This window comes from Lepidochelys olivacea, assembly GCF_965140295.1.
Source record: "Lepidochelys olivacea isolate rLepOli2 genome assembly, chromosome: 10".
NCBI classification, from domain to species: domain Eukaryota; kingdom Metazoa; phylum Chordata; order Testudines; family Cheloniidae; genus Lepidochelys; species Lepidochelys olivacea.
The window spans coordinates 38,468,975-38,482,056 of NC_140420.1; the positions used below are offsets into that span (position 1 = coordinate 38,468,975).

Sequence of the window (13,082 nt, forward strand, 5' to 3'; positions counted from 1 at the left end):
GTTGTACCACAGCAGCACCTAACCTTAACCCTCAGCCTACCTCACCTACCTTCATGATTTCCTCTGCTTCTCCCTCAAGAGTTATTGTGTACATAGACAACAGGAGGTTCTCTGTTATTACCACCAAAACATCCCTCTTCTCCATGATCAGCAGCTTTTGGATTGGACTGTCTGTGCTCAATGCATGGCTTGTCTTTCCTTTTTCATTCACGTAATGCACAGACCCTGCAGTAAACACAAGCCAGTTACATACTGTTCCAATACACCTGTAAACCACAAAATTAATTATCAATACTGTTAGTGGTCTGACAAACCCACAAACGTAAGTTATTCAGAGGCAAGGCTACACAGAAAAAGCGCCTTGCTTAATCTTGGTTAAGACTATTCTGTTCTACTTTAATAACAACATGTTCCTCAAATGCTGAAAAGCTAGCAAATACGCAGTTAAGGTCAACAACCACAATTTTATTTCTCATCTTATATACTGACAGGTTTCAGAGTAACAGCCGTGTTAGTCTGTATTCGCAAAAAGAAAAGGAGTACTTGTGGCACCTTAGAGACTAACTGTTGGAGTTAAAATAGTATAGTAGTTTATACAAGAAGGACACATGTAAAAAGTAGTTCTCTTTTCTTCAAAGAAATCCAAAACTAAAAGCATACCTTAAAAGGAAGACATCTACCTTTAACATGTGTGTCCTTCTCACCTGTAAAAGCGGGAAAGAGTCCTGTGGCACCTTATAGACTAACAGACATATTGGAGCATAAGCTTTCGTGGGTGAATACCCACTTCATCGGATGCATGCAGTGGAAATTTCCAGAGGCAGGTATAAATATGCAAGCAAGCATCAGGCTAGGGATAACGAGGTTAGTTCAATCAGAGACGATGAGGCCCTCTTCTAGCCATTGAGGTGTGAACACCAAGGTAGGAGAAACTGCTTTTGTAGTTGGCTAGCCATTCACAGTCTTTGTTTAATCCTGAGCTGATGGTGTCAAATTTGCAAATGAACTGAAGCTCAGCAGTTTCTCTTTGAAATCTGGTCCTGAAGTTTTTTTGCTGCAGGATGGCTACCTTTAAATCTGCTATTGTGTGTCCAGGGAAGTTGAAGTGTTCTCCTACAGGTTTTTCTATATTGTCATTCCTAATATCTGATTTGTGTCCATTTATCCTTTTGGGTAGGGACTGTCCAGTTTCGCTGATGTACATAGAAGAGGGGCATTGCTGGCGCATGATGGCGTATATTACATTGGTGGACGTGCAGGTGAATGAACAGTCTTTTCGACTGACTGACCAGTTGCTTTCCCTCTCAGGCAGTTTTTTGCTGAGAAACACTACAGGGTGGAATTCTTGATCCAGTCCTTCCTGCATTAAAACTGCTCCCACACCACGCTCGGATGCATCTGTGGTTACTAGGAACGGTTTGTCAAAGTCTGGGGCCCTTAGTACAGGGTCAGACATGAGTGTCGCTTTAAGCTGGTTAAAGGCCTTCTGACACTCTTCGGTCCACTGAACGGCATTTGGCTGTTTCTTTTTGGTTAGGTCTGTCAGTGGGGCGGCAATTTGGCTGTATTGAGGTACAAATCGCCTGTAATAACAGGCCAAGCCTAAGAAGGATTGAACCTGTTTCTTTGACCTTGGACAGGCCACTTTTGGATAGCATCCACTTTGGCCTGTAGGGGGTTGATAGTTCCTTGACCCACCTGGTGTCCAAGGTAAGCCACTCTGTTTAGGCCTATTTGACACTTCGTAGCCTTAACAGTTAGTCCTGCCTCCCTTATGCACTCGAAGACTTTTTGTAGATGTTCCAGGTGTTCTGCCCAGGAATCTGAAAATATGGCCACATCGTCAAGGTAGGCGACTGCATATTCTCCTAATCCCGCTAGGAGACCATCTACAAGTCTTTGGAAGGTGGCAGGTGCATTCCGCAGCCCGAAAGGTAGTACATTAAAATCATACAGCCCAACATGGGTGGTGAAGGCTGACCTTTCCTTGGCGAATTCATCTAGCGGTACCTGCCAGTACCCCTTGGTTAAGTCCAAGGTAGAGATGAACTGGACCCGTCCCAGTTTCTCTAATAGTTCATCTGTGTGTGGCATTGGATAGTTGTCTGGGCGAGTTACAGCATTTAGCTTACGGTAGTCCACGCAAAAACGTATCTCCCCATCTGGTTTGGGAACTAGAATCACTGGAGATGCCCATGCACTTCCAGAGGGGCGGATTACACCCATCTGTAACATATCCTGGATCTCCCATTCTATAGCAGTTTCAGCTTGAGGAGACACCTGGTAAGGTTGGACTTTAATTGGGTGAGCATTACGTGCGTCAATGGAGTGGTATGCCCGTTCAGTCAGTCCTGGGGTGGCTGAGAACATCGGTGCACAGCTAACGCACAGCTCCTGGATCTGCTGGATCTGGATCTCCAAGGGTCATGGAGAGGTTCACCTCTTCCACGCCACCAGCACTTTTCCCTTCGTAATAGAAACCTTCAGGCCACTCAGCGTCATCTCCTCCCTGGGCTGTAAACTGACAAACCTTTAATTCTCTGGAATAAAAGGGCTTTTGAGAATTAATATGGTACACCTTAATCTTTCGGTTGGAGGTGGGGAATGCTATGAGATAATTAACAGCTCCCAGGCGCTCCTGGACCACGAATGGCCCTTCCCACAAGGTTTCCATTTTATGGGCCTGGAGCGCCTTTAAGCCCATGACCTGGTCTCCTACTTTGAAGCAACGCTCTCTGGAATGTTTATCATACCAGGGTTTTTGCTCTTTTTGGGTATCCTGTAGGTTTTCTTTAGCGAGGGCTAAAGAGGTTCGGAGGGTGGTTTGTAGGTTGGTTACAAAGTCCAGAATGTTAGTTCCTGGAGAAGGTGTAAATCCCTCCCATTGCTGATTCACCAACTGTAATGGCCCCTTAACCTCTCGGCCATATTCAAGTTCAAATGGTGAAACCCTAAACTGGGATGTTGTACAGCTCTGTAGGCAAAGAGAAACTGCTGCAATCATTGGAGTGCTCATTTACGAATTTACATATCATGGCCCCCAAAGTTCCATTAAACTTCTCCACCATGCCATTTGTTTGATGGTGGTAAGGAGTGGCAACCAAGTGATTTACCCTATGAGCTTCCCAAAGGTTTTCCATAGTTCCTGCCAGGAAATTAGTCCCTGCATCTGTGAGGAAGTCAGAGGGCCAACCTACCCTGGCAAAAATGTCTGCTAGTGCCTGGCACACACCTTTAGCCCTGGTATTGCTTAGAGCTACTGCTTCCGGCCATCGAGTGGCAAAATCCATGAAAGTCAGTATGTACTGCTTCCCTTTGCGTGACTTTTTCAGAAAAGGACCCAGAATATCCACAGCTACTCGCTGAAATAGAACTTCAGTGATGGGGAGTGGCTGGAGAGGGGCTTTGATCTGGTCTTGGGGTTTTCCCACTCTTTTTAGCATACCTCACAAGACCGGACATAGGTAGGAACATCCTTGCCCATTCCCTCCCGGTGGAATGACGTCCCCAAACAGTCTTTGGTCCTGTTCACCCCAGCATGGCCACTAGGATGATCGTGGGCTAAGCTCAAGAGCTTGACCAGGTACTTAGTTGGAACTACCAACTGTCTCTGAGGATGCCAGTCTTCCTGATGTCCATCAGAAAGAGTTTCCTTGTATAAAAGTCCTCTTTCTACAACCAATCTGGATCGATTAGAAGAGCTGAGAGGCAGTGGGTTGCTTCGTGCCACTGTCCAAGCTCTCTGGAGGCTTTCATCTGCTTTCTGTTCGGTCTGGAACTGTTCCCTTGATCCTGGAGACATCAGTTCCTCATTGGATTGTGGACCTAGGCTTGGTACCTCTGGAAGCGATGTAGGGGATGGGGCTGTTTCCGTTGACTTTGAACCGCTCTGCGCTGGGGCACTATGTTGGGGTTCAGGCTCCAGCTGAGCCTCTTGTGTAGGGTTATGGGCTGCTGTTGGTTCAGGTTCAGTGGGGCCCTCTGGTGTTGGGGTTGCAAGTACTGGATTCAGTGGATAGAGTCATAGATAGAGTCATAGAATATCAGGGTTAGAAGGGACCTCAGGAGGTCATCCAGTCCAACCCCCTGCTCAAAGCAGGGCCAATCACCAATTTTTGCCCCAGATCCCTAAATGGCCCCCTCAAGGATTGAACTCACAACCCTGGGTTTAGCAGGCCAATGCTGAAACCAGTGCTGGCAATGGGTCTGGTACTGGTTGTTCCGCCGGTTCCGGTTCTGGGACTGGATCCACTACTGCTGTTGCAGACATTGGCCTGGGGTCCGGGTCCATCACCTCTGATCAGGTCCTGGTAGAAGTTTCCGGAACAGCACTAGGCGTGATGGCGGGTTTAGTCTGGCTGCAGATGGCCATTCCCACCCTCTTGGCTGACTTCACATGATTGGTCAAAGTCTTCCCCCAACAGCATAGGGATGGGATAATCATCATAGATTGCAAAAGTCCACGTTCCTGACCAGCCCTTGTACTGGACAGGCAACTTGGCTGTAGGCAAATTGAAAGAGTTGGACTTGAAGGGTTGAATTGTCATTTGGATCTCTGGGTCAATTAAATTTGGGTCCACTAAGGAAGCATGGATAGCTGACACTTGTGCTCCGGTATCCCTCCACGCGGTGATCTTCTTCCCGCCCACACTCAGTTTCCCTCCACTCCAAAGGTATCTGGGAGGTATCCGGGCCCGAGGACCTCTGGTGTGATTCCGGTGCAATGAACTGTAATCTGTTGGGGGTCTTGGGGCAGTTGGCCTTTACATGCCCCGGCTCGTTACATTTAAAACATCGTCCAGCTGATGGGTCACTGGGGCGAGGTGGGTTCCTGGAGAATGGTGTGGCGGGACGATAATGTCTGGAGGGTTCTTTGGGGGGTAGGTGGGGCCTTGGGTGGCCCCCGGTAATAGGGTGTGGTCTGAGGTTGTCCCTTCTGGTATCCGCTCCAAATGCTACCAGTTTTTTTCTTCTCTGCCACCTCCACCCACTTGGTTCCAATCTCCTCCGCCTTGATTACAGTTTTGGGCTTCCCATCTAGGATGTATCTTTCTATTCCCTCTAAGAACTGTTCCATTTGCATTAGGAAGGGCAAATCTACTGGAGATTCAACACTTGCTCCTGATATCCAGGCATCCCAATGTTTCACAATGTGGTAGGCATGTTGGGTAAATGACACGTCTGGTTTCCACTTTAGGGCTCTGAATCACCGATGGGAATGCTTGGGTGTTAGCCCCATTCTGACTCTCGCCTTGGTTTGAAACAGTTCATACTGGTTCATTTGTGCCTTAGGCATTTCAGCTGCAACCTCAGCTAAGGGTCCACTGAGCTGCAGTCTCAGCTCTACCATGTATTGGTCTGAAGAGATGCTGTACCCAAGGCAGGCCCTTTTGAAGTTTTCTAAGAAAGCCTCAGTATCATCGCCTGCCTCATAGGTGGGGAACTTTCTGGGATGGGAAGTGGTACCTGGAGAAGGATTGCTAGGGTTTGTTGGTATATTCTGCTGAGCCCTTGCCTTCTCCATCTCCAGTGCATGCTTCCTCTCTTTTTCCTTCTCCTCCTCCACATGCTTCCTCTCTTTTTCCTTCTCCTCCAGTTCTTTGTCCCTTGCCTCCATTTCTTTGTCCCTTGCCTCCATTTCCCTGCTGTGGGCAGCCTCCGTTTTTTTTTCCCTAGCCGCATGTACATCCATCTCCATCCGCATGAGTTCTATCTGTCTTTCATATTCCTTTTGTTTTTCCTCAGCCTCAGTTCTGGCTAATTCCAGCTTTTGTTGAACCGAGGAGTCTGTCACCCTAACCTCTCTGTTTTTAACTAACTTTACACCCGAGAGTTACACAGAAAACAAAACAAAAACTTGGCTTGTAAAATTTTGCTGTGCTATAATGGGATACCTATTCTCTGATAGTGATTGTCAGCCTACAGAAAAATAAAAATAAAAAAACCCAACAACAATAAAAAACATTCAACACCCCCCCCCCAAAACCCTAACACCTTTGTCTCCAGGCAAATAGGTAGAAAACCCCTCTAGTTGGTCTTAGGAGAAAAAAAAAACTTCAGGTCTGTGAAGACTTGTGAATTTCCCTGCAGGAGGTTAACTACTCTGCCTTTAGGAAGAGAAACTGCAGCTCACAAAAGACAATTCCCTTTTGTCTCTGCTCTGGCCCCAAAGCGAAGCAAAAAACTTCCAACTATTTCCAGTTGGGAACTTGCTTTCTAGCAGCCCAAAGGAAAAAAAATTTCCTTTTTAAAATCTTTTTCTGGTTCAAAAAATCTCAAATTGATCTCAAAATGATTTCAAGTTGATCCCACTGCTCTGCCACCATGTCAAGGTTCCTTCCCCACTCTGAACTCTAGGGTACAGATGTGGGGACCTGCATGAAAACCTCCTAAGCTTACTTTTACCAGCTTAGCTTAAAACTTCCCCAAGGTACAAACTATTTTACCCTTTGCCCTTGGACTTCCACTGCCACCACCAAACATTTATCCAGGTTTATTTTTATTAGGAAAGCGTTGTTTGGAAACGTCTTTCCCCCTAAAATCCTCCCAACCCTTGCACCCCACTTCCTGGGGAAGGTTTGGTAAAAATCCTCACCAATTTGCATAGGTGACCACAGACCCAAACCCTTGGATCTTAAGAACAATGAAAAAGCATTCAGTTTCTGAAAAGAAGGATTTTAATAGAAGTAAAAAGTAAAAAAGAATCACCTCTGTAAAATCTGGATGGTAAATACCTTACAGGGTAATTAGATTCAAAACATAGAGAATCCCTCTAGGCAAAACCTTAAGTTACAAAAAGACACACAGAGAGGAATATCCATTCTATTCAGCACAGCTTATTTTCTCAGCCATTTAAAGAAATGATAGTCTAACGCATATCTAACTAGATTACTTACTAATTTCTAAGACTCCATTCTTGTTTTGTCCCTGGCAAAAGCATCACACAGACAGACTCTTTGTTTTTCCCTCCCCCCAGCTTTTGAAAGTATCTTGTCTCCTCAATGGTCATTTTGGTCAGGTGCCAGCGAGGTTATCCTAGCTTCTTAACCCTTTACAGGTGAGAGGATTTTTCCTCTGGCCAGGAGGGATTTTAAAGGGGTTTACCCTTCCCTTTATATTTATGACAAATCGTATCAAATGTCTTAATGAAATCGAGGTAAATTAGATCCACTGCGTTTCCTTTGTCTAAAAAATCTGTTACCTTCTCAAAGAAGGAGATCAAGTTGGTTTGAGACAATCTACCTTTTGTAAAACCATGTTGTATTTTGTCCCAATTACCATTGACCTCAATGTCCTTAACTACTTTCTCCTTCAAAATTTTTTCCAAGACCTTGCATACTACAGATGTCAAACTAACAGGCCTGTAGTTACCCGGATCACTTTTTTTTCCTTTCTTAAAAATAGGAACTATGTTAGCAATTCTCCAGTCATATGGTACAACTCCTGAGTTTACAGATTCATTAAACATTTTTGCTAATGGGCTTGCAACTTTATGTGCCAGTTCCTTTAATATTCTTGGATGAAGATTATCTGGGCCCCCCGATTTAGTCCCATTAAGATGTTCAAATTTGGCTGCTACCTCAGATGTGGTAATATCTACCTCCATATCCTCCTTCCCATTTGTCATCCTACCATTATCCCTAAGCTCCTCATTAAAGACTGAGGCAAAATATTTGTTTAGATATTGGGCCATGCCTAGATTATCCTTAACCTCCACTCCATCCTCAGTGTTTAGTGGTCCCACTTCTTTCTTTCTTTGTTTTCTTCTTATTTATATGGCTATAAAACCTTTTACTATTGGTTTTAATTCCCTTTGCAAGGTCCAACTCTACATGGCTTTTGACCTTTCTCACTTTATCCCTACATGTTCTGACCTCAATAAGGTAGCTTTCCTTGCTGATCCCTCCCATCTTCCACTCCTTGTAGGCTTTCTTCTTTTTCTCAATCACCTCTCTGAGATGCTTGCTCATCCAGCTTGATCTACAACTCCTGACTGTGGAAGTGGCGGCCAGTATGTCCCTCGGCCCGCGCCACTTCTAGCAGCTCCCATTGGCCTGGAGCAGCGAACCGCGGCCACTGGGAGCCGCGATCAGCCGAACCTGCGGAAGCGGCAAGTAAACAAACCGGCCCGGCCTGCCAGGGGCTTTCCCTGTACAAGCGGCGGAACAAGTTTGGGAACCACTGCTTTACAGTCTACCTCATCATTGATATACAATGCTACTCCACCACCTTTGCCTTTATTTCTGTGTTTCCTAAACAGCACATATCCGTCAATACCTGTACTCTAGTCACAACAAGGGTGCATTCAGTACAGCTCAGGATACCTTGAACAGACTAGAGCCTGGATATAAAACACTTTGGCAATCTCATGTCAGAAGTCTACATAAGTGCACCAATCACCTGTAGCATGGAGCCATGACAACAATTCTGTGTAAGACATCATTATGAAGGAGTTGTTGGTAAATTTCAAGAGTGAAAATATCTTTGCTTTAGACAAACTCTCATAAAAGGTCTGATAACTGAATTTTGTAGATTGTTTTACCATGGTGATGAGAGCTTTAGAAATGTTTGTAATATATCTATTCCAGGCAAGTAAAAAAGCACAAAAATAAACATTTCAAATGTTATTAAATTGTCATTTATTTTATTTTAATTACAAAAGGCACTCCATGGTCTACACTAACATCTCACTGCATTTTTTTTTTTAAATAGAGCCATTATGGATTAATGAATGCAAAAAAGAAGCAAAAAAAAAAAGAGGGTTACTCACCTTATGCAGTAACTGAAGTTCTTTGAGATGTGTGTCCCTGTGGGTGCTCCACTTCAACAGCACCAGGACACATCAACACCTGATCAGAGATTTTTGGTAGTAGTGCCTGGGAGGGGCATGCGTGCACAGTAGCTATCTTGCAGTGTCGGTGGCACCTCACCTATCACGCGCACAACCCAAGCCCTTCAGTTCTTTCTCTATCATAGAGTCTTTAACGTGAACTCCAAAGTAGAGGGGAGGAGGGTGGGTAGTGGAGCACCTACAGGGACATACATCTCGAAGAACCTCAGTTACTGTTGTGGTAAACCCCGGACAAACAGCTACAAAAGGGGGGTAGTAATTAGTCCCAGGGATTAAAAGGCCGCTCCCTATCCACTGAGGAGAGAGAGCCACGGGACAATAAGGTTCAGCTGGAAAAGGGGTTGCTAGGGAACCAATAAGGTTCAGCTGACTCCAACTACTTGGGACCTTTTTAAACCCTCCCCTGGGTGGCAGGAGGAAAAGAGTGAGGGAGTGAGAGGAGCAGGGAAGTTGCCAGTAGGCTGTTTGCAGCAAGACACTAGACTTTCCCAGTAGAGAGGCTGCACTTGTTCCCCAGAAGGGAAGGAAAACAAGCACAAGGGACTGACTGAGGAGAGGAGTAGCAGGACCCTGTGCCACCTATAAGGATTCGCCTTGCCCCAAACCTGAGTCTCCAAGGCTAAAAAGGACTGAGCCTATTGAGGCGAACAAGGTATTTTGACACACTGTACAAGATGTACCCTCTCATCTTTGAGTGCTGTCCCTGTGGGTGCTCCACTTCAGATGATTGGAGCAGTGCCCTACTGAGGATGGATGGGTGGCCTTCAGAGTTGTATGCATAGTTGAAGCTGGCACTGTTAGGCCTAGTATTGCATCTGAGTCTAAGCTTTGCGTTATTGTATAGTGATTTGTGAATGTGTGTTGTGAAGCCCAAGTGGCGGCTCAAACTATTTCTGTGATTGGCACGTTATTCAAAAAGGCTGCTGAGGTCAATACTGATCTCGTCAAATGGCCTCTGATCCCTGTCGGGGGTTCAATTTTTGGTTGATAGCATAGATGGATGCAACTGGAGATCCATTTTGAAAGTCTTTGTTTTGATATTGTGGATTCCTTTGATCATCCAGTCATGGAGATGAAAAGTCTCGGTGATTTTCAGAATGGTTTCGTTCTGTCTAGGTAGAATGCTAAAGCACATCTAACGTCTAGAGTGTGGAGGATTGTCTCTTGTGTAGTCTCATGTGGTTTAGGGTAAAACATAGGTAAGTGACTTGGTTGGTTGAAATGAAAGGATGATATCTTAGGGACAAATTTGGGGTGTGGTCATAGCGTCACTATCTTTGAAGAATATGGTCTGTGGAGGGTGGGCCACAAGAGGCCCTATTTCACTTACTCTTCGCACTGATGTAATTATGATCAGGAATGCTACCTTCATTGACAGGTGTAGTAGAGAACAAGTAGCAAGTGGTTCAACTGGTGCTTTGGTAAGGCCTCTGAGGACCAGATTTAGATCCCATGCCGATGTGGGGTTGCCTATTTCTGGGGACATGTGAGGAAACGCTTTGTGATCAGGTGTGTGAATACTGAGACACCGGCAATCTTATGATGGAAAGCAATTATGGCTGCGAGGTGTACTTTAACTGAACTTGTGGACCGTCTTGATTTTTTTAATTCTACTATGTACTCAAAGATCAAATGAATAGGTGCCTTAAGAGTGGTTATGTGTTTGTTTTGGCATCACATGGAGAACCTCTTCCATTTCTGGAGGTAAATGGTATGAGTGGATGTCTTTCTGCTGTTTAGTAATACCTGTTTAACCTGTTTGGAGCAGGTTAATTCGTCATGGGGGACACACACCTTCAAGTGAAGTTTCTCCAGGTACAGATGGAGGCTTGACCTTCATCTTGTGAGAAGATCGCATCACAGAGGGAGAGTGTATGGTGTGCAGATCGCCATGAGTCTCAGGTATGGGAATCATGTCTGTCTGGGCCACGTCATGGACTATAAGTATGACCTTGGCTTTGTCAGTTTGTATCTTGCGTATTACTCTGGAGATTAAAGGTATCAGTGGGGATGCATACAGAAAAGGTGTGTTCCATCTGATGGGAAAGGCATCCCCTAGGGATCGTGTTCCCAGTCCTGCTTGTGAGAAAAACCTTGGACATGTGTTGTTTCGTTCTGTTGCGAATAGGTCAAAGTGTGGGAACCCCCACATGTGGAATATGTGTTGTGTGATGTTGTCGTTCAGTTCCCACTCGTGTTGTTGGGAAACCTGTCTGCTTTATGTGTCCACTGTCATGTTCTGTCGACCTGGGAGGTATGATGCTGTAATGGTGATGTGCTTTATGCACCAGTTCCATAGTTTATGGCTTCTGTGCATAGGGAGTGAGATCATGCTCCCTCCGTCAGTTTATGTAGAACATATATGCCATGTTGTCCATCATGATTGTTATGATTTTGTTCCTTATTATTGGGAGGAAATGGATACACACATTGCAAACCGCACATAATTCGAGCAGGTTGATGTGTAAATGTGTCTCTCTGTGGGTGACCACTTCCCTCAGATTGTATGTTAGTTCAGGGGAGCACCCCAGCCAATCAGTGAGGCATCTGTTGTGATCAGTATGGATGGTGGATCCTGCTGAAATGGGATCCCTGCGCATAAGTTTCTTGGACTTGTCCACCATTTTAAGAAGTGTTGGACTTTTGGTATTAGTGTTAGGCTTTTGTTCAGGCTGTGCTTTCATGGTATGTATACCGAGCTCAGCCATCCCTGTAGGCAGCACATGTGTAGTCAAGCGTGTTTTACTACGAAGATAGCAGCCGCCATATGTCCCAATAGTTGTAGGCAGGTACATGCTGATACCCGTAGGCTATTTGTGTCCACTGATATGAGAGTGGTCAGTGCTGAGAATCTGGTCATTGGTAGTGATGCTTTGGCCTCTATTGAGACCAGATGCGCTCCGATGAAGTCCAATTGCTGTACTGGGGTTAGAGCAGATTTCTGTTTGTTTATTTGTAACTCTAGGGTGTGAAAGAGGGTGATAGTTCAGGGATTTGTGAGCCAAGGATGCATGTCCCTGGTAAGCTATTCTCTTGATCTTGTGGGACATTGGTGGTCTGGTACCTGATGGTGAGGAGTGATCTGACGAGAAGACTGCCTCTTCAAGGTCATCCTTATTTTCGCTTGAAAATGGTGGAGCAGTGGGGGATTCCAGCTGGTCCAGTGCTGCTGGGACTGGCGAGCCATTGGTGCCAAACGGCAGAGATCTGGGGGTAGATGCTACTTCCATGTCTACTTTATGTGTAAGAGGACACGGTGCCACTATTTTCAATACAGTGTCTTTCTGTGCTGACACATTAGGTGGTAGCTTGGTCGGTGCTGATCGTTTGTGTGTAGCCTTAGTCAGTGGTGCCATCCTTGAATTCTCTGTTAACGGTTCCGATGAAGTCGGTGCGGGCAGAGGGGGCATCACTAATGGTGAAGGCTGTGGCACTGTATCCTTCACAGGAGTAGTTGATGCCGTGGAGGAGGAGGCTGGTTTGTGCCTACCACTCAACTCCTTTCCCCTGCTGGCAGAACTCCCGGTACAGAGGGTGCAGGAGGTGCCAAGTGCCTCAAAGGTACTCACCCTGCCTGAGGTTAGCACCAAGGAGAGAGATCTCACCAGAGACAGTTTCTTTTTTAATGGTTCTCTGTTTGGGGAGGAAGTGGCCATTTTCTCAATTTTGTGGAGGAAAGGTTACTAGCTCCGCCCACAGAGGATGTGCCTTGAGGGTCCCTTGACAAGTGTTATCTGGGGTCTGAAGTAGGCATAAGGAATTTCTCCATTACAATGAGTTTAAGTCGGAGATCCCTGTCCCTCCTCACTCGAGTTCTGAGACTGCTGCCATGAGCAAACTTTTGTGATATGTGCGACTCACCTAAGCGGTGAATGCATAGCAAGTGCCCATCCGAAATAGGTATTGAGTCCTTGCATAAGTGCATCTCTTAAAACCTGAGGAGCCAGGCATATTTTTAACGTCCTTTGTAGAGCTAACTTGGGACTGGCAGAATGGAGGACTTTTGTTTTTGTTGAGGAATAAACTGTCTAACTAAGATTAACTGAAACTTAACACTAAGTGAACCAACTAATTACGACAAACTGAGGCTTAACTAAACAATCTAATGTTATCTACTTCCTTTCTAGGTTTTCTTCAACACCACTACAGAGCTCTGTCTCAGGCTGAGGATGGTTGAGAAGGAACTGAAGGGGTTGGGTCGTGTGCGTGCTACATGAGGCACCAATGGTGC

General features: G+C 45.5%; 1 protein-coding gene across 5 annotated transcripts in view; it reads right to left on the minus strand.

Annotated features, from left to right (window-relative positions):
* The window catches only part of IFT140 (intraflagellar transport 140), a 258,874-nt gene that overhangs the window by 210,315 nt on the left and 35,477 nt on the right, over nt 1-13,082 (minus strand). For all 5 annotated transcript variants that reach the window (XM_084642124.1, XM_084642123.1, XM_084642121.1 and 2 more), the window contains one exon: nt 50-225. In XM_084642124.1, coding sequence (XP_084498250.1) covers nt 50-225 — 176 coding nt within the window. The remainder of the gene's footprint in view (nt 1-49; nt 226-13,082) is intronic.